The sequence below is a fragment of the Drosophila melanogaster genome, chromosome 2L, assembly GCF_000001215.4.
Source record: "Drosophila melanogaster chromosome 2L".
Lineage (NCBI taxonomy): Eukaryota > Metazoa > Arthropoda > Insecta > Diptera > Drosophilidae > Drosophila > Drosophila melanogaster.
The window spans coordinates 14,764,135-14,791,488 of NT_033779.5; the positions used below are offsets into that span (position 1 = coordinate 14,764,135).

The 27,354-nt window shown below is 39.0% G+C and overlaps 3 protein-coding genes and 1 pseudogene across 4 annotated transcripts; 1 reads left to right on the forward strand and 3 right to left on the reverse strand.

Moving 5' to 3' along the window:
* Positions 1 to 1,773: 1,773 nt before the first annotated feature.
* Positions 1,774 to 3,091, forward strand: CG4701 (uncharacterized protein). Its single transcript, NM_135877.3, has one exon. The coding sequence runs from the start codon at positions 1,873 to 1,875 to the stop codon at positions 3,025 to 3,027; it is 1,155 nt and encodes a 384-aa protein (NP_609721.1). The 5' UTR covers positions 1,774 to 1,872; the 3' UTR covers positions 3,028 to 3,091.
* Positions 3,092 to 9,679: 6,588 nt separating this feature from the next.
* CG4650 (uncharacterized protein) lies at positions 9,680 to 10,847 on the reverse strand. Of its 2 annotated transcripts, none has more exons than NM_001299014.1 (4): positions 10,650 to 10,847; positions 10,548 to 10,593; positions 10,330 to 10,485; positions 9,680 to 10,238 (listed from the first exon to the last, which is right to left on the reverse strand). In NM_001299014.1, the coding sequence occupies exons 1-3, from the start codon at positions 10,840 to 10,842 to the stop codon at positions 10,455 to 10,457; spliced, it is 270 nt and encodes an 89-aa protein (NP_001285943.1). In that variant the 5' UTR covers positions 10,843 to 10,847; the 3' UTR covers positions 9,680 to 10,238; positions 10,330 to 10,454. The 2 variants fall into 2 exon arrangements, with proteins under 2 accessions (NP_001285943.1, NP_609722.2); NM_135878.3 differs by having other exon boundaries at positions 10,330 to 10,490.
* Positions 10,848 to 17,580: 6,733 nt separating this feature from the next.
* Positions 17,581 to 18,976, reverse strand: CR15280 (annotated as a pseudogene).
* Positions 18,977 to 19,166: 190 nt separating this feature from the next.
* CG18636 (uncharacterized protein) lies at positions 19,167 to 20,464 on the reverse strand. Its single transcript, NM_205992.3, has 4 exons — positions 20,218 to 20,464; positions 20,095 to 20,140; positions 19,856 to 20,031; positions 19,167 to 19,800 (listed from the first exon to the last, which is right to left on the reverse strand). The coding sequence occupies exons 1-4, from the start codon at positions 20,450 to 20,452 to the stop codon at positions 19,208 to 19,210; spliced, it is 1,050 nt and encodes a 349-aa protein (NP_995714.2). The 5' UTR covers positions 20,453 to 20,464; the 3' UTR covers positions 19,167 to 19,207.
* Positions 20,465 to 27,354: the final 6,890 nt, after the last annotated feature.

The window sequence follows — 27,354 nt, forward strand, 5'->3', positions numbered from 1 at the left end:
AAAGGATGTTTTTTTATGTCGTCTTGTCACATTTTGACGAATGCTCCACAACTTTCCAAGTGAAAGCTCCAGCTTTTGCAACAATATAGGCACAGTAATAACAACAAAATATATAATTAAATTTTTCGTGTGCTCAGCAGAACGAACGAGCGGACTTGGAATCTGACAAAGAGGACAAAATAAGGGGAAAGGACTACGAATATAGTGGGTGGTATCCAGCGAAAGGTAGTGAGCGAGCAGGAGTTGGTGAAATCATGAAATATTGCATAGCTGAAGTGATTTTTATGAACTCTTCAAAAGTAGCTCAGTGAAAGGCGAATAGACAGTGGAAGAACTTGGGCTGTTTGTTCAACATAAAGGTTCCCGGCACGCTAACGAGCTTAAAGATGTTGCACAAAGTGCGCACTGAAATTGCATCCATAATGGCGCCCAACGGAGGCGGTATGATATAATGCTCAGTAAGGGCTCCCTTCGCCATTTTCCATTTCGGGATAAAGGCGATTTTCATCGAAAGCTGCGCCCAAGTCTGGAAAACTCTGTTAAGTGGGCAAAGGTCAAGAGCAGATCAGTTCAGTTAGGGCTCCACACAAATAAGCCAATTTTCTATTTAAGATAGATCTTACTCCGTAAGGTACTCTTTCAAATAGTAATTTAATTGGATTTGTTTAGAGAAATTTTTAAACGTGCCTTAATTCATTCAATTCAATTCATTTTATTTATCAATCTAACTAAAGTCAAATGGATTATGGAAAGGTTAAGTTTTACATGGAGTAAGCGCTCGTGGGATCCTCTTTGGTTTCCGTTAACTTACAACATTTTCTGGCTTAGATTGGATTTAATTTTTGATCGGTACAAACAGACGTGAAAATGTTGGATTAAAATGCTAACAAGACTTTTGCGAAATACCAATTTTTGGATGGCAGACAGAGACACCTGAGCCAGGAATATGAAAACTATTGGGCAAAAACGGTGGATAATAGGGCTCTGTTCGTAGTAGTGGAAACTTCGTCCAGACATTGTGTTGAGTAATTCTTTTGTAATGCGGAAGGAAGCCCAAAACAACACAGTGCACAGCGATTTCCGTGAAGAGGGAAAGGGCAGCGGAAATAACTTCAAGACAAAGCACAGAACTGACCTGCGTTCGGTGGGCTGGGAAAATTGGGTGGTAAAGGGGTTCGCAGATAAATTGCTGCAGTGTTTAGTTAATACTTCTGACCGTCTTATGGCCTGGCCTTTCGTCCTTGGCTGCTGCTTCCAATTCAGCAGGATACCGAACAGCGATGGATTCTCGCAGCTAGATACAAGGAACAAGGAACAGCAGCTGGCTCGACAAGTTTATCTTTTGTTACTGAGACAAATACTTTGTTGAGAGATACTAAACTAGAAAACATTCTCCTCCGCCTTCCATTCAGGCTTTTTCAGTTTTATTTGCCGGCATTTCTTGCAGGTTAGCGTCAAAATCCTGCAGGAGGAACAGAGGCCAGAACAGAGCCCGGAAAACTTAAACAGAAATTAAAACGAATCTGGACAATGCACAGTGGGTAAAAATGGCTTATTACTCCTTATTGTATGCAGTAAGTAACTTTGGTTTAATGTAATTTAGCAGAACTACTATTCATATTTCCACGTTAATCTTAACAAATCTTTAAAAAGCAACTTTTGTTTTTATTTTTTTTTTGTCTCTGGGAACTAAGAAAACTTTTTTAAGAATATTTTTCTACAACACTTGACAATCCTATATTATATTTCTAGTAAATCAGTGTTGTGCATCGCATAGCAGTAGGCAGTTAGTAATATACCGATGTGTAATTTTTAAGTGACATTTATTTATTATTCGATACTAGATTGTCGATACAAATTGGTGTGTGAAAAATGGACTCGCAGGAGGGTACTCAGTGCCAGATCCTGGCCATCGTCATTCGGGTGTGTGTGTTTAGCGCGTTAACGTACTACACTGCCAAATGGATGATCAATGCGCTGGATCCCAATAATAAGATCCGGGGTAAGGCGAAATATGTTGCGGAAGAGCAGCTGCGCAAGCTGAACTCCTCGGCGATTGGCGCGGCAAAGAAGTTTCGAGCCCGTGACTTTAATGAGCACGAGATGATGATTGCTTCGCATCTGGTGACGCCTGAGGACATTGATATCAGTTGGTCGGATATTGCCGGACTGGATGGGACTATTCAGGAGCTTAGGGAGACGGTGGTTCTCCCAGTGCGTCATCGTAAGCTCTTTAGCCGATCGAAACTGTGGCGAGCGCCCAAGGGAGTCCTGCTGCATGGACCGCCTGGTTGTGGCAAGACCCTGATCGCCAAGGCCATTGCCAAGGATGCTGGGATGCGATTCATCAATCTGGACGTGGGTGTGCTAACGGACAAGTGGTACGGCGAAAGCCAGAAGCTGGCCACAGCCGTTTTCACGCTGGCCAAAAAACTTCAGCCCTGCATCATCTTCATAGACGAAATTGAATCTTTTCTCAGGATGCGCGGTAGCAATGATCACGAGGCAACCGCCATGATTAAGACTCAGTTTATGTTGCAGTGGGATGGGTTAATGAGCAATACCAACATTTGTGTCCTCGTTTTGGGGGCCACAAACCGGCCGCAAGACCTCGATAAAGCCATCCTGCGCCGTATGCCCGCACAATTTCACATTGGAGTGCCGCGAGACTGCCAGCGACGCGAAATCCTTCAGTTGATCCTCCAGACAGAGCAACTGAGTCCTTCGGTTAATCTGAAGGAGCTGGCCCGACTGACGATTGGATTTTCAGGATCCGATTTGCGGGAATTGTGTCGCCACGCATCCATGTACCGTATGCGCCAGTTTATGCGCGAAAAGCTGAACACCGGCGAGGAAATTGGAAAAGACAAGATTGAATGGGACTTCGAGGTAAAGGATCAGGCCTTGCAGGAGTGGGAGCACTTGGAAATTCAAATGGAAGACCTTCTCAAGTCGCTGTCCGTCATGAAGGCGTCGAAACATCAGGCGCAGGGCACTTTTCTCGAAAAGGATCTGGAGTTGGACTGAGGGTGCCGTTTTGGGTATTGATGAGCATAAAATCGGCAATAAAAGCTTCGTTATGTGCTTCATCAATTTTGCAGTTTTCTCTTGTCTTATTTGGAAGATTTCTTTGTATAAGCCAAATTTTATATTAATTAATATTTTAAACTCTAAAGCATCAAGCCTCCTTTAAAAAAGTGTCCTTGTCTTCCTCCCACTTTCACTTACCGCTGGTCTCTCTCAGCGAATTGGTATGTTCAATAACAAATTCCATTGCACAGCCAAGCTCATTTTTTCTCAGTGCTTCGCCATTATCTTCCGGCTAGTTCTATTTTACGAGACTACGCTCTTTATACCTCACTTTGGCTCATCCTGCCCAGTTACCAACACCCCAAACTGTCAGCCCGACCTATATTTTTCACATTTCATGGCATGCATGAAGAGTTTTTGCAGCCATGAAGAGCGGCGAGTTATCTGAAAAAAGGTCTGCAACCAGGAACGGCTGCGAAAGAACAGCACCAGCACAGTGGCACAACAAAAACTCAAAATAACAACAGCTACGACAGCAACAACAAAAAATCTTTTATGTAAAATTGAATATTCATAAGTTGATTCACAGAAGCGGCAGAAGCCTAACTACGGACCTCAGCCTCCGCCTCGTTTGCTTCTGAATTACTCTTGCGAAGAGTGTTTTTAATTTTATCATGCATATGCAATTCAGTAGTAAAGAACTTAATTAATAAAGTCGGTATATGGAAAATGTTCTTTGAAAACGAAATAGGAGTGTTTACTTATATTTAACATTTTATTAGCCAGTCACTTCACTTGATTGCATTAAAAAATGAACTAAATACATGATTTGTTATATTTTAGTTAGTTTTTATATTTGTATTATTTATTCTCCAATTACCAAACAATAATAAATAATAAACTTAATAAATAAGCTTAAAGCTAACGACTTAAAGATCGAAAAAAAAAACTGTTTTTTTTTTTAAGTTCTTATTTGAGCAAAGGGTACTTTATATTCGTTATTTAGGACCATGCAATGAGGTCCTTTGTTGGTAGTGTTGTTGCACTGGACTGCTCGTTGATTGTTTTTGTGTGTAGTTTTGTTTGGCTGAGCGAACCTGCAGACGCTTCCGCGCCACGCCCCCAACTCATCTGCCGCCCACTCACACTTACCCGCACAGGGACACACAGGCACATGCAAAAGCTGCCGGTGTTTGCTATTTTGTCATGCAAATTGTATTTATTGCGGCCAAAAACCAACAACAACACCGAAGCCGCACAAAGATATGGGGGCGTAGACGGCCTCGCCCCGCCCCCTGTAATTGTTTGCTATTTGTCATTGTGTGCGTGTGTGAATGGGGTGTTGGTTGTGGGGCTGCGTATGTGTGCTCTATTGTAAACAAGAAAATTGACTGCCGCTGGTGACCTGTAAACTTGGGAGCACTCTTTTGAGTTCCCAAAAATGCCATGCACTTCCCTGAATTCAATAGAGATTCTCTACATAGAAGGCGATCCTAAGTGGAAGTCTGGAAAACCTGAATCTATTTCTGTTCTCAGTTTCAATAGATATTTTTCAATGACAACATTTGTTCTGTAAAGAATAAAAACGGTTAGACAAAATCCCAATTGGTTGTGGCTTGATAGCGAGCTCATTTCCCTTTTTTTCTTGATAAGTTTATAAATATGGCGGTTATAATAAACTGAGAGCTTCGTCCGATTGAACGACAGTACCGCGAACTAATATAAGCTTCTAATTATCACATATTTCTATATATATGATTGATTGCCTGATGATAATACGGATTTCTTATTTTTAGATCTGATACTAACTGCTGCGCATTGTTTGCGATAAAAGTTGTAAAGGTCACAGTTGCTTAGAATCTAGTTCAGCTAGAACCAATTTCTATATATGTAAATTTTGCTAATTACTGCCTTATCAGGGATGGCAAAATACTCTTTGAAATGTCACCCAGCGTTAACGGATTTAGCCAACTAATTTGATTGTCAACAAAATTTACGTTTACGACTGTATGCGCCGTTTAGCTTGACTGTTTTATGTAAATCGGTGTAATAAAATCAAATGCAGCTGTGGCGTCTTCACAATTGCCTACTAGAGGACATAATTGAGCCAAGAGAAACTTTTGAAGAAGGATTTTAAGAGCCAGCAGCAAAAAAACAATTCATTTAGTAAGGCACTGCGGCAAAGTCATGTGAAGCTGAATGCGTACAGTCCATAAACTTTAATGATTCACTCTGCTAGCTAATTCAAATTACAGTGGACTATACTATTCAAATACATGTCATTTTGGAGAACATGAGGGCGACGATTGTTCACCTGTTTTCTGATTTTGGATTTAAATTGACGTGTGGTTTTTGCCATATTAAATTATTTACCTCTTGCTACTTATCTGATAGCTTACATTTTAATTTCATAAGTCATTCAGTTGGCTATTTCAATTAAAATGTGTACTTCCACAAGCCACTTGACAATTAACACACTCTTTAAATGACAATTTCTTTGCCTCGGCTGTTGATAAACTGCATAATTTATGTAATTTGCTTCACCAACAGACACACTCACGAGCACTTATTGATGACAATTATTTGAAATACTTTTAAGTGAGTGGGCAAAAATTTATTGAATTAATAATTAACTGCAATTGCGCAATACAAAATTTATTTTATTGCTGTCATCAAGTGGCTGGGAGAAGCCAAACCGGGATGGCCCTGTGCATCATTAAATAATTTTAGTCGCATTCATAATTTAATTGATTTAAATGGGAATAGCGATTTCTCTCTCAATTATCGCACCCCATGTGCACGAATGTGCTGTTTTAGAATAATTGATGACATTTAATATTAATTACACTTTACAATCCAACTTGAAACCTTTATTTGTAAAGGGCACATCCTATTTTTTTCCGCTGCATGCCGGCAGTTCTCGAGGCTTTAACTAATTTTATTACTGTGCATTAATCATGCACCGCATGTTAATAAATATTAATGTCCTTCAGCTAGCCAGCGAACTGCCAATTTTAGCCATAAATTTCCGGAAAATTTTGCATAAAAGTGTACTGATTTATGACATTGCCAAACAAAAAAAAAAAAAACAAACAAGTTTATTCAGCCAGTGGGGTTGCAAAAAAATCCTGCACAAATTGCAATTAATTATCTAGTAATGAAACGAAAGCGCTTAATTTAACATTGAAACGACCTTTATGTACCTTTTAAAAATGCAGTTTGTTTTGAAAACAAGGAACATATAAAAATTTCATTGAAAGGATTAAATACACTATAGCTTCCAAATTTTGAAGTATACTACCATAGCTAATCAAAATACTGTACTGATATGCCATCCTTTATTCTATTAGAAGAGTATTATTTTCGTGGTTCCTGTGGCCATTTGTTGCATTCGCTGCAATACTGGATGTTTCAGTCGTTTGGTCATTAAACGCATCTGTGTGACACAAAAAAAAAAAATGGTGGAAAAAACTATTAAACTCCTTTGTAAAAGGACACAGAAAAATGAGAGACAAAATAGACATTGGCAAGGGGTAAACGGGAATGTTGGGACTTCAGTCTTTTGAGGGAAATGGCAAAATCTGTGCTCTTGCGCACGACCATTTCTATTTCCTTTGGCCATTTCTAAAATTTGCATTTTTCATGCCACAATGTATAAAATTCATATTTATAAATCTTTTAACTGCACACACCACACCAAACACAAAATGGGACACATCAAAAAGCCAAAGCACAGACAGAAGTAAAAATGTGAAAATAGGAAATGAAAACGAAAAAAAATAAACAAAAACCGAATGTTGTTCAGTTAGGCCGACTACAAACAACTCTCTTTTTAAAAATGGACTACAATATGTATGAATATACATTTATAAATGACTGCAGAGGAGTCCTTAGATGAAATCAATGAACGTAAGTATATTTTAATTGTTATCCTTAATTGGCTGAATATTTGAATGCAATGTTCGGTTCCAAGAAGTTGGGCTTACAATAAATTTTTAAAAAGTGTATATGAGAAACTAGGATAAAAATTCAAAACCATTCACACTCTTTGCCCAGAAAAAGAGCAACACCAAAGGAGGAGATATAAAAATGTGTTGCAAGTCAGAAGTGAATGAATGAATGTGAATGAATATGACTTTGCCACACCGAGCAGAACACAATAAAAATGTTAGGACCTCGCTGGCCAGTGGGTGAGCGGAACTCAAAAGGCAGGAAGCGGAAGAGAATGCGGGGAAAGCGGAAGTGGGGCGCACGGAATGAGACACCGCTGCACGGCGCTGTGATTTTTCATTTGGAGCGATTTTCCTTGGGCTGCCTTGGGCAACAGTTGTGGCCAAAAGTGGTGGGGGAACTGAACGCGTGCGGCATGCAACTGCAAAGTGACCAAGCCACCACGTCTGCTGCTGCATGTATTAAAAAAAAATTGCTTAGCCTTTCAGCCTCTCACTTCTGAATATATAAAGGTTTCCCCTATTTTTGGCCTTTGAATAATAAAAAAGTCTCTGAATTTTGGGGCTTTTATTTTATGTACTCATACGGAGGGTTGGCGATGAACATTAGAATCGTTTCTTGCAGCCTTAAAAATAAAATCAAACATTTTATAAATATATTGTTAGTTATTTGAGTGCGAATTTTAGTCCTTTAAACTATATAAAATTTTTTCAATATTTTCTGTGTGAGATTTCTGTATTTGAGATACAAAAAGTTTTAAAAATGGTATCCACTTAGAACGTATAACTTTTTGCAGAAGCCTGCACAAATTTGGTCGCATAGCTTGCAGCGCACGCCACCTTTTATTTGCTGCTGATTCAGAAAGTAAGCATCTCTGGCGTTGCTATTTTAATTTTAGCCTGCCACGCGTTTGCTGAAATTAGCGTGATGCACTCCCCATTACCAACCTGCCTGCTACTCAGATACATTTAACTTTGGGTCTACGTTCGAGGCGTTGACGTTGCATTTTTACTTGCACGCTTAAGAACTTTGCTGCGCCAAAGTTGTTCAAATAAAATGGTAGAAAGGAAGTTTGGCACGGAGGCTGAAAGTCAAGAAGGAGCCTCTCATCAAGTTTGCCTGGCTGGCACAAAATTTTCAGCACTGAAAATAAGTCGGCACGACTTTTTTTTTGATTGTATTTAAAATATCAAAATATTTATTTACAAATGTGGTTTATATGCGGCACAGATTAATTTTGTATTTGTACAATTAGGATAATTTGCGTGATAATTTGCTTATTACAAATACTTCGTTAACAACGTCCCATTTTTCTTAGTGCAGGACGTGGGATGCTGCAGATGACTATCCATGCTACTTGGTTTCCTCTACCTGTCTCTGGCATTCTAATTAGCGTCGACTCGACCCACCTGCTTCCTTCTGCCAGAAAACTGCGACTTCTTCGCCGATCATGGAGCACTTCGTTAGTCGCGTGCGTGTGACATTGTGTACATGAAACAATTATGCAACATTTACGCGCAACTCATAAAAATGCCCGTGTGTGCTCATGAGCTCGTTGTATTTATCTCAAAAAAAGCTGATTTCAGTCACTAGCCCTTTGCTAATGCAAAGGGTTGAAATTTAAGTTTGATATTAGGGAACTCAAGCACCGAATTTTTAGACTAGTATTTTTTGTTCTTAATATGAGCCGTAAAATATTTTTTAATAGTTGACAGTATGCTTTGAGAACAAAGAAACTGGTACAACTAGTTTTAAACACTTCACCCAAATTATTAGCGTAAAGTTCAAGCAAAGCGGAATTAAAAATGAATTGCATAAAAGGGAACGGCGAATGCGGGAAATCTTTTCCCCCAATCGCAAAACTCCAACCGCCATGCTCAATAATTGCTAGACCAGCGTAAAATTTTGCGCTGACTTCATTAAAAAATAACACAAAAAAATGTCTAACAAAAAAAGAATAGGAAATAAAATTGCAAGCAAAATGAATGAGTCTGGGCCACAGAGTGTAGAGCAGGAATGGCATCGATTGAGTTCAATTGGCGGGCATCGGATGGCGGGGAGGCAATTGTAAAATGGTCAGACCATGAGCTAAGCCAATAATCAAGGGTCTGGAGTTGGGGACCACCAGTGTCTGGCAGGTGGGCGGGGGTTCGGTTCAGTTGGTGGTTGTTCAGGGGGCGGGGCCGGGCTTTGCGGTCCGGGAGGCGGCAGCTAATTTATTACGAGCATTTAACAAGCATACTCCTGGGGTCTCTCACGAGTCCGCTTTGATTTATTAGGTGTTTGGTGAAAAAAAGCAAGGCAACGAAATGAAAAGTACAAGAGGACGAGCACGAGCAGGCCGAATCGAGGAACCAGGAAGAAGGAACATGGCACAAGGACCAAGGAACCGACCGGATGGGCAGGCTGCAAAATTCCGAAACACTAATGTGAATGTAATTTGTAGTTAATGTGCTGTCGGTTGGCATGTGGGCGGGCACCTCGGCTATTCAGGCATTTTAATTGTTCAAACAAAATCGGGATTTTCCGGAAGTTTCGGTGGCCTTCCTACTTTTCGCAGTACCACCTCCGTCAAAATGGACGCTTTCATTTATGCAGGCTAACGGTAAGAAGATTGCGGCATTTTCATCGAAATTTTTTGCTATTAGATGTAATTCTGTATTATTTTTTTAAATTCTTAAAGTAAGAGCCACATTTTAGATTGATCAGTTTAGTAATTGTACTTTTTTTTATTAATACTTAATATGCTGCAAAAGCTTAAACAAAATAATGTTCCTCTTCTGAATTAGCTTTCAATGTGGTATTTTCCACATCGAAATTATTTTGCAGATCCCATGTTTTGGGAGATTTTTCACCGTTGCGGTACTGTCGCCATACTGAAAGAATAAAATCGGTGTGACTCAGGACATCCGTATAAACGCTTGCCCTTTTACATTTTTGGTTAGTGGTTGCTATGCCAATTAGGACATAGCGCTGAATATTCTTGAAGGTTATAATGGCTCCCAGAGGACTGCTAAAGTCAACATTGCACAGTTTGGAATCCGAGTCTCCAGCACAAAACTGACTGCTCAAAATTGCAGTGCCGTTTAGGGTAGAACACATATTTGCTGGTTGACGTCTGATGTCTGTAATTCTAAATGCATCGCTTTCATTTCGATCATTGGGTAGACCCCATTGAGCACCGCTTAGCACCTGTATGTTGTCGATATATTTTCTCCAAATGGTCCACCACACTATGCAAATTGGTCTAATGGTTTCTACGGAGAGAACAAATTCGATTTAAGCAAATTCAATATTCTTCGCATTATTAATAGTGTTAAAAAAAAAAGGAAATACAAGTAAACTTACTCGAAAACACAATATCCGTAGCCAAGCCGAGAATAGCTATGTCATTGGCGCTTGTGGTCGTATTGTATAAGGAATGTATAAAGGTTTGGCTTACTTGGTACTCTGATAACATCGTGTCATTAGCATCATCCGTTCCTATAAACTCTCCAATTCGAGCTACTCTGTAAGCATATATATTAAAAGAAATTTATTGTTGGTAAATATTTCAGATCACGTGCAATTGTTCGCTGGCCCTTGTGCAATGCGCTGCAGTCAGAACTAATTCTGTAATGTAAATCAAAATGTAACTGGAATCAAAGAAGTAGATTGCATTGACGAACTTTCAGTTATCACAGTTCCGCCGCACACATATAGCAATTCCGAAGTATGTAGATAAGCCATCCACGGACTCGAGATATTATTCGCAATCTTCCCATTCGTCAGAAGTCCGCACCTTCCGTCGAGATACTGTGATGATCCCGGGACGGGGAGCAGAAACAGCAGTGCTGAGATTCCAATTACAACTGAATCCATTACGCTACTGCGTATCAATCGGTAAAGCATTTCTTTTTAATAGGCTCGACAATCGGGCTTATCAGGCTGTTTATTCCGAGAATTTTGAGTCATTATTATATCAGTATAATGCATTGCAATTGAACTTGATCATTGAACATAATCATTAGCACCGTTGCTCATATCTTAAAATCACTAAATATTGAATAAAATGAATTAATTTTCTTGATAAATTAGAAAGATGTTTCCCTTTGGCGCAATTACATTAACACAATAATAACTCATTGGATATTATTTCTTTTAATTAGGATGTTTCCTTGTCTTCTCACTGATTAACTTCAAGGCACACCAGTCACCACATTTATTGCTGCTTTTTCTCATTGCGTTTTTTGTTTCAAATTTTTTGCAGCTGCCCAATGTTAAATGTTAAATTTTCATTGTCGAATTCCTTCTTCCTTTATTGTTCAACAGCGACGGCGTTCGCATCACAAGCTTTTCCATCGGCGGCCATTAAAGGTCATAAATCACAACATAGCATAGAAATAAATCAACCCTTTATTATCAACACATCGCAATGTTTGTTATCGAAAGGGTTATTTATAGTTCTCCTGGGAGCGAAGGGCCAAAGAATCGGCCCGAGCCAGCCGGAATTTGTGAATATATTTACCGGAATTAACTACGGCTAACAGATTGAGTTCAAGGTTGAAATTCGCTGACCGAATTGCCTACTTATCGGTGTGTGTATGTGTTGTCTGCTTTTTTCTGTGTTCTGGCAAGCTCATTAAGCAAATCGCATTATTTGCTTATACGAATTTAAGTATCTTTCCAGTGCACTAAGCACACAGAACGCTCTGACAGCCCCACAAGGAGCTTCATTTGCCGGCAATTGAAAGCCTGAAAAGACACACTGGGGAGGAGCAAGAGCTGCACATAGAAAATGAATACATCATTAGCTGCATAAAATGTCCTTGCCAACTCAAACGTACTGATGCACAGGAAAAATAGTTTCGTTCAAAAGGAACAACAAATGCGTTTGGGTTTAGAGCAATTGGTGAACTTATATGTCGATCCAAATTGGTTTAAAGATGTATTAAATATATGTTTAAATATGTTTAAGTACACAATTAAATAGCAAGGTATTATTTAAGCATATGCATTAATTGATTAATTCATCATTACTTATAGTTAGTCTTAAGATGGACGTTTAACCTATGCCTATTTTTCTTATACCATAAAAACTTATAAAGAAGACTGTAATTTTTATCCGTGTAGATACCCATATACACGTTTATACGAACGTGTACGTTAGCTACAAGTGGACAAAGCCGACTATAAGTGGCAGAAGAACGAAAACCCGAAAGGAGGACGAAAACATCAACGCTCCATGGCTACTTAAACGGCTTAGGTCTGAGGACTTATGCAACTTGTTAACTAATTACGTGCACAGCAGCATAAAGTGGCTTAAAACACACGCACCTGAGGCCACTTAGACATCGAACACAGAGGGAATTTTTCATAATGCCCTGGCAATAACACCAAATAAGCTGATAAGACCGAACTGATAATTTTATGGAAATACGTTATAATCTCTAAAGGATCGTTCCCATTATGGCCTTCACATCAGGTCCTTATTAGGAAGTGTGGTGAAGATACAACTAATTGCAATCAATGAGTTAAGTTTACGTACTTTATATATAAGTTAATGATATGAATTCCTTAATAAAAATCGCAACCAAATAATACTGTGCACTTACACAAATATATAACACTTTAAGGTATATTGACTAAATTATTTTAAGTTTCACAATCCATAGATAACAATTCCATTTATTCTTTAAAATTACACAAAGTTAATAATTTTAACTTTTTGATCATACCCTTTATTCATATCATATAGCTTTTTAAGCGTACCGATTTCCCTCCTAATTTTTGAATTTAATAATTTTTTTTTCTTTGTCTTTCCTGTTTATTATATGCATTATATCCATTGGATATCCATTGGTATTATTCCTAGACTTTTTAATTAAATTTTTATCATTATCGAAGTTGATGGAACGTACCGAGAATTGTATTCGTTTGGCAGGTGTTCAATAAGTTAATTTCCTGTCTGATTACTGATTATGCGTCACTGTTGCATTTAACAAGGTGGTGGTTATTGGGATAAATCTTTCTTAATTTAAATTAATCTAATTTCGTTAACTGTTTGTGCTTTTTATATAATTTAATTAAATTTAAAAGTGCTTAAGGCAAACGTCGGTTAGCATAGACAAATACATTTCAATTTGATTTGTCTGGAAAGAAAAATCTTTTTCGAAGCAATCTAAAATACAAAAGTTTGCAGACAACAAAAGGCAAAACATAAGAAAATCAAGAGCAGAAGGGGGCCCAAAAGGAGTTGGAAAAAGACCAAAAGGAGTGATGAACCAAATAGCCATTGAATATAATAAATCACACCTTTGTCACTCAATGCGAAAACGTATTTTTCCAATTAAAAGCCAAAGAACGGTCCCCTGCAAATTACTTTAACCTTTCGTCGGCCATCGGGTTGCCGACATGTAATTAGTTGACAAAGGTGCTCGTGCCAGTTGTTTTTTAGTGGGCTTGGGACGGGCTTAATTGAATTTTTATCTCGGCCAATGTGGCTTTCTTCCACGTGTACTTCCAAAAAGTGTAGACAGAAAAGTCCCTAGTAACAGAAAGTAAAATGGCGAAAATGAAAGAATATGCAAATTTAAATGAATTGATCAAATTTTTTTATCTAGTGTGGTAGCAAAAGGCTAACGAGTTAGCTAACCAATTTTAAGGGAAATATTCTTCTAGGCTGATCAGGACTAAAATCAAGTGAAAGAAGATTATATTTTTCTATTTTAAAAGCATTATTTAATTGAAATAAACTGGATACTTCCGTGCCTCGCCCAGGCGAGAATCTATATCTGTCAACATTGTTGATTTTCCGACGAGCTCTTCTTTGTTTCGCATTGGGAAGATATGCTCGGTGATTGTTGTTGGCTTTGGGTGTTTGTTGTTGGCAGGTGGTCAAAGGTAAAGGTCCTGGGAGTGGCAACAAACCGCAGCAATGTCAACAGAATAAGCCGATTGCGTGGAATTCCGCCATTGTCCCCTTTGATCGCTTCTAGGGGATTGGCTGCTCCGCCATTCAAATGATAAGTCAATTGTTTGGCTTGAAATTTCCGTTGCCACAGCAACTACGCCTCCAGCACTCAGAAAAATAAATACAAATCAAATTATGGAGCAGTAAAAATATAGAAACAAAAATTAGAATTTTAGTTCCTATCTTATTGTGGAATAAGTCGAAAATGGTTAGTTATGTAAAAATAAAACTAAGCGAAAGCTATGAAACAAAAAACATATTTAAAGAATTAATTTTATTATTTATTATAAGTTATAACGTATACTTGTAATTATTTACATATTTAATTGTCTAAGACGCGATAATTGCGTTTGAGTGCACAGACAACTAGCAATTCATTGAAAAAATGCAAATAACTGCAGCTAAGGGTTTGCCTATTATTAGCCCCATTTTGTTTCAATTTGTGCTCGAAACGATCTAATTATTTATTATCCGTGGCCCTTCCCTGCTTTGTTGACCATCCCTTCAAGCCAAGCGCGGTGGCTTTTATGGCCACCAATTGCGCTTAAGTGGGAAAGCAGCAGCTTTACGAGCATTCCCGTCGCTGCTCCCACTCAAGCCACCTCCGATTCGATTCAAATTGGCACGCAAGCCAAATGAAGTTATGAGTTTGGCTAACAGAGAGGGTCTTGGAGCGAGTGTGTGGTCCTTACTCAAGCTCCTTGTTGCTTCAGATTTGCTCGGCTGAAGTCTGGAGAAATCGGTACAACAAGTGTGCGCTTTGGTCAGATACCTAAACACCGCCGTGTGGGTACCCTTATAATAAATGACCCTAAACCCTAAATAAATGAAAAACGTAGATGTTAAATATAAAAATCACCAAGCTTTTAAGCCTTTAACTATCTTGTCAAATAATAAATTTGTCTTTTTGGAATACTTCATATCAAAGAGTTATGATCAAAAGGAGGAGACAGGGCTCTAAAATTTTCATTCATTTTTTTTTTTAAACAATATGCTAACATACAATAGTAAGTACAAAAGATAAACTACAGCCAATATCTTACATACTCTGCGCCCTTCGACAAGCTCGCCAACACTTGCAGAACAAACAGTCGCCGTGGGAAATTATTAGAGACAAATAAATTAAATTTTATAGCTTGGGTGCGCTAACACGGAAGGAAGCCAGGACAGACGGGAGCAGTAGTCAATGGAAGGATCCCAATTTGATTGACGATTGTTTGGGGGCAATTATAGATTTGGCTGGCTTGTTTTCTGCGAGCTTATAGTGGTGGAGCTGGCTAATGGCTGGCTCTCCCATTCCCAGCAGGACAATGGACACTTCAATTTCCTTCAGCTCCATTTATGGCTGAAACATGCTAACTAAAAGTTAAGTTCTGATGCGAACTCCGACGCCAGCAGAGTAAAAACAAAAGCCGCTCGACTCGATGGCGTTTAACAAAGTTATTGGCTTTCCCTCGCTTCCGCTGCCCAGCGTTCTTGGCCATCATCAACACTGTCTGTCCGATGCTCCAACTCACCCACTCTGGGTGCCCCGTTTTCTTGCCACCTTTTGTTTTTTACAAGCACTTTGCAAATATTTATGGCTGAAAGCAGCGTAAACAATAAACTCATAAACTGCAGCGACGACGTCTGCGTCACAGGACACTGGACACAGAACCCAGCGGGTAAATCGATTTTTAAAATGAATTATGTTTGCAGTTATGCAATATGTATACACATTTATGGACACAAGTATGTAACCGTCCTGAAGCGATATGATACCGGATATTGTATTGTATATAACATTTAATAAAAAACGATTGAATGTGTGCTACAAACTCAGTAGAAAATAAGTGCCTATTAGTTCATTAAAACATTACACATTAAAAGAATAAAGATATTTGTTTGTTTCCCTACATTAATGAAGGGAAATTTCCCTTCAGTCGTTTTCGGGCTTTTAATTTTATAAAGCAGGCATATATTGCCAATTAAATTGACTGCTGTTTGACCAGCACTTGTGCTTCATATGCCTTTGTTGGTCGAAAACCTCAACAAAAAGTGGGCATATGTGTACGCGTCGATGAAAGGGGACAGTATGTGCAATTTATAAATTAGCTAAATATTTTGGTAGACTCCACCACCACCTCATAGACCCTACGACCGACACATCCTGCTGCTTCTGTCCAAACAATACGCATGCACATGCATTCTGCAACTCTATTTGCTCAAAATTTTGACTGCAGAAATTTTAGCAGTGCTGGGAACTGTACTGCCAGTTGTTGAGCAAACATTTACCAGAGAAGGGAATTTCACCAATGAAATTAGAGTCTACATTGAAATTAGCAGGCGACGCAGCGTAAGCTATGTCCCTAAACTCAGAGGTAAATATGAAACGAAAGTCGGCATATCAGTGCGATAAATATATAAACAATATATTATGTTGCACTGAAATCAAATAGTGCAGATAACCTAAATATTTCACACAAAGTACATTTTACATAATATTTCCTTGTAGTGTAGAAGATTTCTGCTCTGTTAATTAAACATAGAGAAGTTATACATTATTTATTTATATACCACGAACTTATGTATATTTTTTAAAACCCATCTGCTAAAAACGCAATTAATATCCTTGTCAAATTATTATATTTTTTAAAATGTTAAAAGCATATTTACAAATTTTGAGGGGTTATTAAAATTTTTCAGGCAGTAAAAATATTTATTTTTGAACACGTCAATCCATTGATTGCTAAAGGCAGTTTAGCAGCTCACGGCCGGAATCATCAATTAAAAAATCGAATTGACTGTTATCTGTTTTTATATTTCTACACATTCACATGAGATGTCTCCGCTTTTTCCGACAATTGTCGACTGCAAACTCTTGTAATCCTAATGAATCCAGCACCTATTTATTTTTCATTGTGGGAAATTGTGCAAATGCCATGACAACAGTTCGCTTTTGGGGGGTCTTATGCCACGCATACACATGGCCACATGGTCTGACCATCATACGGATACGAGCGTGTTCAATTGCTTAAATGTGCCGTAACAACAGTGCAAAAAAGTACACAAAACCTGTAAGAAATTCTGTCTGTCGCAACACAAATTCGGAGTGCCCTTCAGTAAAGTAAATGATGTTACTTAAAAAGATATATGACATATATATATAATTAGCAAAATTGTAAATTTACCAGGATGCTGCGCTAACTTCGGGATTTCATTTTGTCAATATAACAAGGTGTTCTGAATGCTATTGCCCCCACTGCTCCACATAAACAGATGTATCTGCAGGCTGGTTAGGGTATTTCGAACAAGACAGATACTGATGTAGATTCACTCCTGCCCGTTGTTTGCATACATCAGTCTGGGCTCGGGGAATAGGCAGAAGTGTACAGGGTGGATTGCTGACAGATAGGCAGTATTTGCTGCTATTTTGTTACTGCTTGTTACTGTTTCACATGAGGCTTTGTCTCTCATCAGTTTAATTAGTTGGCAATGCTTTTGCTTTGCTTTTTGCCAGACCCTTCACACGAACCCCCATGGAAAACAAAAGCTTAGCTGGAACAAAAATAATTTTGTCTATGGCATTGCATGTAAAGCTGACGCATATATTTCTGTACTTCTTAACATTGATTTAAATATTTTATTACGAACATATACGCTTTCAGCTAAAACATGATCATTGGAAAGTGTTCTGGATATCTATGCTCATAGAAATATTCGTGCGAATCGCCCTCTGAGCTATAATCACCATACCAGTCATAGTCCACTTTCCCGTAATGACCTTCATGGGAGTCCCAAGACGAATCATAATTGTTGTCCCAATGTGCTGTCATGGTATCCTTAAAGTTAGGTTCCGGAATCGGGGATATGAACGGTGGCATGGAAGGAGGATTCGGTGTTGGTGGGATGGTTGGAGGTGCTGGTGGTCTAGTAATCGGTGGACTCGGCGGACGAGTTGTTGGTCTGGTTGGCGGTCGGGTTGAAGGTCTGACCTGAGGTCTATTTGAAACTGTCTTTTTGTGACCGCTGCCGAAGTTACGCCAAACCTTGAGAATAAAGTCGATGTGGCTCATAACGTCCGTGTACACACTTGCATATTTGCACTGTCGGTTTGTGAAGCTGGCAATACCAATTTGGACGAAGCGCTTCGAGTTCTTAAAGGGAATTAAGGCACCTAGAGGACCACCGGAATCGCCATTGCACAGATTACTGTTCCAGTTTCCGGCGCAGAACTGACTTCCCACGATCTTAGCACCGATATACTGGCGGCAAATTTGCGCTGGCTGCCGCCGTATGTTTAGGGTCCTGAGCGCATCGCTGTCGGTTCCGTTTTCGGTGGTGCCCCAACCAGTTCCGGTTAGTATCTGAATATTGTCAATATACTTCTTCCAATTAGAATTCACGAAAATGCAGATGGGCCTAATGTTTTCTAGTAAAGCATACAAAAAGGATGTAGTTGGATTTGCCTTTTGTGTGGTAAATTGAAGTTATATTATAAAACCCACCTCTGTAAACCACTGGCTTTTCTAGTCGCAGAATGGCGATGTCGTTCCATAACATTTGGTTGTGAAATAGCCGTGGCTTGAAACCCTCGTCCACTTTGTGCTTTACTCGAACATGGCAGTAACTTCCAAAGCACTTGGCATTTTTTTCACTTCTTATGTACTCCCCCAGACGAGCAAATCTGAAAAAAAGTATATATTGTAAAATTTCTCATTGGATGGATGTCACTTATAATGTCTGGTTCGGTTGAAGGCAATGCGCTGCAGTCAGTACCAGTCCTGCAATGACATTTTATAATATAAACGTATATATACATATAAAACAATTTCTGTACGAACTGTTTGTGATCAAAGTTCCGCCGCACACGAAATCACCATCAGTTGATTTAAGAAATACCATCCACGGACTGGAGTTATATTTAGCTATTGTGCCGTTAACGACCCTTACTGCACTCTTTGATTTAGTTATAATTCCACAATTCGGGTCGAGAAACTGACAATATCCTGGAAGTGGTAGAATAAATAGCATAGCCACAACGGCTAATGCTATGTACTTCATAACTGCGGTCTTAATTGCTCGAATGTCGGGTGATCGGTAGAAGATCTCTGCTTTATAACGCCGCCAATGGGCTTATCAAGAATTGATTCCCGGAAATTTGTAAGTATAAGTAAATTTTCATAATAGGTCGAGCAATACGCAAGATAATTGTGATTAAGTAATCATTTCTTGTTTATTTTAACTTTTAATTAATATGTACATATGTATGTACTTAAAATATTCTAATAACTTTTACCATGTTGAAATATAAAAGTATCCTCCAGGATACCACTCGGGACTATAGTTCCAATCCCAATGCGATCCATGATTGGTGTCATAATCATAGTCTTGGAAAGTCTGTTTTGGAATCCGAGTAGTATGCCACCATGTAGGAGGACGGGTGGTCGTTGGGGGTTTCTTTGGGATCGGTAGCGTTTGACCCTTGCCGTACATCCTCCACACTCGAAGGATAAATTCGGCATGGCTCAGAACGTCAGTGAAAACACTTGCCTTTTGACAATTTCTGTTCGTATAGCTGGCTATACCGACTTGCACAAAGCGCTGTGTGTTTTTATGCGTGATCACTGCTCCCAATGGACCACCGGAATCGCCATTGCAGAGATTACTATCCCAGTTTCCTGCGCAGAATTGGTTACCAGCGATGGTCTGGCCGATGAACTTAGCGCACACATCTGGTGGTTGGCGGCGAATGTCCAGTGTCTGAAGAGCATCACTGTCACTTTCCATTTGGGTCTTTCCCCATCCAGTAGCAGTGAGCAAATCGATTTTGTCTAAATAGTGCCTCCACCTATGGTCCCACACAACGCAAATGGGCCTGATGTTGTCTACGAAAATAATGTTATATAAAATGATTTTATTCCCAAAAACCGAAGTTGCTACCTCTGTACACAACACTCTTGGACAGCCGCAAAATGGCAATGTCGTTAGCATGTGTATTTGGATCATACAATTTGTGCTTGAAGCCCGCATCTACCATGTGCTCCTCTCGAAAATTGCAGTAATATCCGGTGCATTCTTCACTCCTCGTTCTTTCATACTCCCCCAGCCTGGCTACTCTATTAGGGTATGCATTTTAGAGTTCTTGAAAGTCTATCTGTATTGTTTTTAAAGCTACTTACAAATGCTGATTTGCAATGAAGCAATGAGCTGCAGTTAGTACTAGTTCTATTGAAATGTACCAAGATTAAATACAGTTCTTAGAAATTTACAACAAACGCCATTAAAGTCTAATGAATACGCACTGTCCGTGATTAGAGATCCGCCGCACACAAACATATCTGTAGTTGAGTGCAGAAAAACCATCCAGGGGCTCGAGTTATATTTAGCTGTATGGCCATTGATTATGCGATACGCAGTCCTCGATTGTGTTCGAATTCCGCAGGCTGGATCGAGAAATTGACTGCATCCGGAGTGTAGAAGCTGGAACATCAGAATAATTCCAACGAATGTTGGAACTCCGATTAATGCGGTGTGCATTGCGCGAGTGCTTGACGATTGATTCTGAGGCTCGGCTTTATAATCCAGCTTATCAGGCGAGTGGTACTCGTATCTAAAATAATATTAAAGTTCTTCAATCATTTTAGGAAAAGTGTAAAGAAGTTCCACTTTAAGCAGTTATAAATTGCATTAAAAACTACTATATAAAGTATACACACATTTATTATTGATCTTATCAACAGTCATGTCGATATAGCCATGTTCGTCTGACCATCCATCCAGTGCTCTTTTTTTTATAGCAGGTACTTGGAACCACAAAAAAATATCGAAGTTTGTTATATTTCAATCAGACCGTTTTCATATTCGGTATACATCGGTGTTTTTTTTTCTAATATATAATTAGTGTAAGGGTATATAATCTTCGAGTTGCCGAACTTAGTTTTCTTTCATGTTATTATTGTTCACATTGCTTACCATTTACAGCAAAATAACATTGGTATCTAGCTAAACACTTTTATGTTCGAGGTTATAATTGAAAAGCATGAAAGGGGAAAAACACAAAATACAAATAAAAATTTTGCTAACTCGAAATGGAAAGCAGGAAATTCGTTCACAAACGGAAATGTGCATTTAATGGGATGCAATTTCTAGCTGAAGTTCGAAGCAATTCAGAAATTGGCGTAGATTCGTTTTAACTGCCTCGTTAGCGAAGGCAGCGAAATATCTACGAAAGAATGAAAACGAAACCGCTTTCCTTCCCAAACACAGTCGCACCTCCCGCAGTCATCATCATCATCGGACTACCCATAGATTTATCGTTTTTATTCGCTGAAAATCACATTAGGTGAGGGTAAAACCAAGAGGAGCGAATAAAAATTGGCCGGCATCAGAGAACGGAGAGTGCATAGCTCCACCACTCGAACTCTGGCCAAACAATCCCCAATACAAGATACCCCAGAATAGAGATGGCTCATACTGGGTGTTCATTAAAATAGTTTAACAAAACCCCCCTTTTAAAGATGAAATAGAAAGTATAAACAGGAAGTACAACGTAATTGTAAATAACATTAATATTTATTTTTGAATACTTAATACTTTTGATTATTTAACTGGAGTGCCAATTATATTACTACCCTGTTTTTCAGAGAGATGCACTTTGCGTCTGCCGTAAAATCATTTGGATAGAGAGCAGAGGTAAAACGTGATGCAGGGGGCGGAGTTGAAAGAAAAAGGTGGTATATTGGGTGGAAAAGGGGGGCGCTTAGCGAAGACAACGGCTAAAATAAAAAGTGTTTGAAATTATAGCTTTCAGGCGGCTTACCCGCTCCTTTCATCTGGCGTTCAATTCCATCCAACCGCGCGAAGAAAGTGCAGGACTCTGTTGACTAAGTGGGGCAAGTGGGAGAATTTGTGGGTGGGTTGCACATGAAATATGAGTTAAGAAAATTGATGACAAACATTTCAACGTTTATTGCATAAAATTACCATAAAATATTGCATGCAAGTAGTTTGTGTCTCTCCCTTTCTCTGTATACTTTCACGAACTGTGCTCGTTATAAAAATTTTCCCTTTGATTTGAAAGGAGGTAAACGCCAGCATGATTGCAATATGAGTTGGCGTAGTAGTTGAGAATTAAGCTAAGATTAAAGTGGATTTTTTTTTATTACAATTGAGGGCGAATAACTTTAATTTATATATATCGATACTATTATATATAACACCAAGGACTTTCCCATCTTATCGGTATCTCTGGATCTGCTAGAAAGCTATCTATAAATACTAGTTAATATATAAATAAGTAAAGCACTTTACACTCCAATTTTGTACTTCCCAACCATATCATCGCTAGAATGCGGCCATTGTTCCGTCTTGGGCATAATTAAAATTGATGAAGAGAACGTTGGGATGGAATGCAGCACTTGCTGCCTTCCACAACTACATTCTTCGCAGCTGCCTTTGGGTCTCTGCGCTGGCCATGTCAAATTTATCACTATACCTTCTTCGGTGGCCACTATAAATTGTTGCCTTTTGATACTTTTGCCTTTGAAGATGCTGGCTTTGGCATCCTTTTTGCGTCGCTCCTCTGGGCAACCCGTTCTTCTTTGCCATCGCTTTATGTTTTGAGTCCTGGACAGCGCCGCAGGCAACATTATTTGACGTAACCAAAGTAATTTTAATTTTCACCGCAGCACTCGCAAAACATCAGCGTCGGGCCGCCCCAGGACGCAAAAGAGGGCCCAGGACCACCAAGTGGCACTACAATGCACTCTGTGGAGTTGTGGGTGGGTCGGCGGTGGGTGAAGCTGGTGCAGTGGAACTGGATGCCAGTGGATTGGGAGTCTGGTTACTTAAGCATATTGCAAATAGACTGCATAATGAGCTACGCTTTGCTTTTCAAGACACTCAGGTGGAAATCGAGTGAACGAAGGCTAACGAGAAATGGCTGAAAAAGCATTGAACCAAAAGATGGCTGGGGCTCGTTTATAAAAGTGAGTTTTTTACGAAAGTTACCTGAGAGGGAAAATGAGATGAAACGAAAATTATAAACGTGCCCTTTTTATTTTCTTTATCAGTTAATGTAATCGATAATGTTTTATGTGTAATCTAAATACTTTTACATCATACTTTTCTCTTAGTAGATAAAATGTTTAGATTTTAGGCCGCTTACTATTCAAGAAAAGTCCTTTAAAAAATTAAAAAAGTATGTTTCCGAAACGCATATCCTTAAATTGACAGCAAACGTAACTTGAAAATATAATCGAAATGCTAGTTTCATTACCTCTTTTCTGGGCTTCTCCTCCAAATAAACCTCATTCACTTCCAGAGATTTCTAACATTTTGTATACTATAAACACATTTGAATGAACATAAACTTGCACCAAAATTTACATAAATTTAAAATGTATTCTGTATTCAGTAACGCCATAATTTAATTTAGTACCGCAATCAAGTGGTTCAAGCTGAAATCGTTTATTTTTTGCGAGAAATGTTTGGAAATTCGAAATGACAAGCGACGAGACCAACAAACACACACACGTCCGGCGGAGTGAGACGGATAGTCCTTCAATTTGGGTGATCTGCTCGTAAATTGGTAGCCAAGGCAAACTCTTTCCCTATATTCAGTCGTAAAGCCAACGTATGCAAATTTCGTATTCACTTTGTCACACATGCACACAAATAGACAAATACACACGCACGAAGGGATGTCCGCTTTATTCGAACTCACACACATACACATACACTCGCACAGGCACATCCTTGTGCATTCATCATCAGCCACATCATCATTTATACATTGTATTTGTCTGCCGTTGTTGTTGCTGCTGCTGCCAGTGGTCCGCAGTACATAAAACTGCTGACATTTGTTGTTTCCAATTTAGGGCAGTGCATCCCCCTCCGCACAAGCCCCTTCTGGCTCACAAAAAATTCGAAGTTTTCGGATAGAGCTTAACATTAATTGATTTAGAATTTGTGGAATTGAAATTATGTTGAGTTGACAGTTTAGGGATAGAGCCGCACACAAGCGTACTGATGAATGTGTTTCATCTAAATGGATAAAGGTGTCGCCGACGGCTTACAGAAATTAATAGGGTGTATAAGGGAATTCAGGCTGGAGACTAAATAGACTCAATTAAAGTGACATGTTGAAGCTCTAAGTTATTCATAATATTAAGTTTAAATAGTTTCGAACTTTTAAATATCATTTCAGTATTTAATATTATAAATAATAAAGAAATCTCACCACTTCGGTAGAAAAATAAATTAAATTGCTAGTTTCTTAAATATTATATTGCAATAAAACAAGCCTACAGCTGCTCACAGAAAATATGATGTTTCAAAAAATACTTCAATTATGGAAAGCACTGGAAATTAGACCATGTTCGTACAATTTTTCTTTACTGTACCAGAGCTGGCTGGCAATTCTTCAGCCAAAAGGCCACAAGCTGTGCTAATTAGCGCAGACAAAAGACTCGAAAAACTGAACGCAGCGCCGCAGAGGCGATACAAGGAGTTGCCAGGGCACGAAGTGTGGAAAACCCAGAACAAGCTCTGACCGAAAAGAAAGACCAGAAGTATGTGTGTTTCTATACGTTTTTATATATATATATGTATATACATGTATATATGTATGTATGTATGTCGGAACGATATGGCTAAAGGTAAAGCAAAAGGAAAGCAACGACGGTAGCGGTAGCAGTAGCAATAATTACAACCGTCGGCACACAAAAGACTTCAACACAAATACACACTGGCAGGCATATGTATGGACAAAAAGTGGAAACATTACGCATACGCCCCGTTGCACGACTGAACCCAGCGCCGCTGCGGCTCCGCGACGTCTGTTTCGGTTGTTGTTGCCCAAACAAAAGCCTCAGCGCACAGAGATAAAGAGAAAGCAAGCCCCTTTCGACTCGGTTTGGACAATACGTCTGCGAAGAACAGAGAAAGCTGGAAAACTGGGTGGTACAGAAATGCTTAAAATGGGTGGAGCGATGCTCCTGCGTGGCACGGATAAAAGCTTATTTACAAAGATTGTGTTAATGCAGCCCGCGGCTATGCAGCACGGACTTTAGTGGCGTCATTTCAGAGTTTTTCCTTTTTTTCGCAGCAGACACCGACACAGATAGGGAAAAAATATTGGGATAACAAAGCAATCGGATGTAAAAAAATGAACAAAAAGCAAGGATTAACTTGCTGAACTAAATTAATTGATTTTATTGATCGGAAATAAAATACTTATAAATATGAAGCGAATGATTATTAAATATTAATCCTTATTTAAAATTTTTTTCATATAATAAAACCCTTTAAGGTATGCAACCAAGTATGCAATCCCGTAACAATTCTGAAACAACAGCTTTTTAGAAGAAGGATGTGAATTTGTAAATTTACGAATATATTTTGTTAACGATTCATATTAATAGATATAAATTTATCACAGTTTCTTGCTTTCCCTAATTATTCTCTTACCTATCATTCCTACCGCCATGAAGTAATAGTATAAATATCGCATATATCTGGAATATCTGTATTACATCCTCCATTACACCATTTCCGTTTCTTGAGCAATCCCTCACCAACTGTTGGCTGCTTGCATTGTGCGTATAAATTATGCAGGAGTAGCAAGGAATCCATAGACGAAATCAGATTTTCCTGAAATTTGCATTTGCACCTAAGCAAAAATGCGAGATGCGGAACCAAAGCAAAGTCGTAGGGCGTCAACGAATCACGTTCCGCCAGAACCAGCGGTGATATAGTGGGTCCAGGACCACCAAAAGGCAGGAGAGCAGGGGGGGCATGGGCTGCGGGCATGCCATCCACCAGAGGAGATGCCTAAGCTTAAGTGCCATTAGGCACTAGCACCGAAGGCTCCTCTCCGACCCCACGATCCCCTAGGACGGTTCCAAACCTCTGTCTCGGGGCGTGCTACAAATGTACATAATGCATATTTAAAGAGTTGGCTGGCAAGTGCCAGAAATCGAATATTTTAACCGGAGAGTTCTGTCGGGATCTCGGTAGGCAGCAGCAAATGCCTGCAGCAGGGGAATCTCCCACTGGGATGCGAAAAACTGCCACTTACGGCGAAATGGCAACAGTTTCCCCTCTCGTGCATCGCTCTAAGTTTGTTCAATTTTTTGGCATTAAGCTTAAAAGTGGTAAGTTCTATCAGATATATAGTATAGTGCGGCTAGTAGCTAAATTTAGAACCAATGTTGAAAAAGCCTTTGTATATAAGTACAATAAATATAATTTCCGCTTAATATCATTTAACTCATTTGTCTTTTCGCAATCAACCGTTAAGGAAAACTCATGATAACAGGGGAAATAAAATCAAGGAAAATGTTTCATTGTTCTTTCAGATTTTCTGTTGTTCTGATCATCCGTCCTTGGCCATTCTTGGCGAATGTTCATGCTCCTGCTCGACATGAAAGTCACATGGGAAGAAAATATATTCAATGGCCATAAATTCACCCACACACACAATTGTATGTGTATAGTAATCCGCTACCAATACTAACTTCTTTCCGTACGTTTTTTTATGTGCCTGCCACTTGAGTAATTAAATTCAGCATCGGCGTAAAGGGGGAAGCTGCGGCCATTGGGCGTGGCATTAACTCTTTTGCGGCTTGACATTTTTGCGGTTAAATGAATTTAAAACGCGCAGTCCAGCGCACAACTTCACAGGTGCCAAATGACAACAACAAATTGCCCGATTGCCTTCGCTCCTGGGCAAAAGTGTTGTCCTTTCCGCTCCTGTCGATGACGATGTCGACATATGGAAATGCTGATGGATGCATTTTGGGCGCGGCCAGGAAAACGGGTCGAATCGCTGCCCATTGATATGCAAATTAAAAAGACAACTGAAACAACATAACGATCAGGGACACTCAGAAGCGGAAATGTATTTGTGGATTTTTACGAACGAATATTACAAAACCCTTGGGATATTCAGGTTTCTGAAATTACTGAAATTAGTTTCGGATACCAAAGAACAAAAAATTCTTAATGTTTAGAAAAGAAAATTACATGCAAAAAGAAATAATTAAACACCATTTTCATAAAGCTATATAAAAAATTGGAAATCTGTTCGTAACTCCAAGGGGCATCCACCTTTCTGACACATTTTATATCAAATATTTTCAGTTCACGTAACCAACATTGGGTGTCCTCTGATGAACTTATTTCGACAGGACTGGCATTAAATTCTCGCTGTCTACAGCATCGTTCAGTTTCCCCTGCCTATTTTAATGTAATTTATTTGCAGCAGTAATTGTTGTCGTGCAAAAGTTAAAATGAAAATAAAAATCGTTTAAAATCGAATGCAAATTGTTTCTTTAATTGAATCATTTAAGGGAAACGACAGTTTGAAACGACACCATTTGACATTTAACATTTATTTTCAATAATTTGCGCTTATCGCAAGCCTGCTATAATTAAAA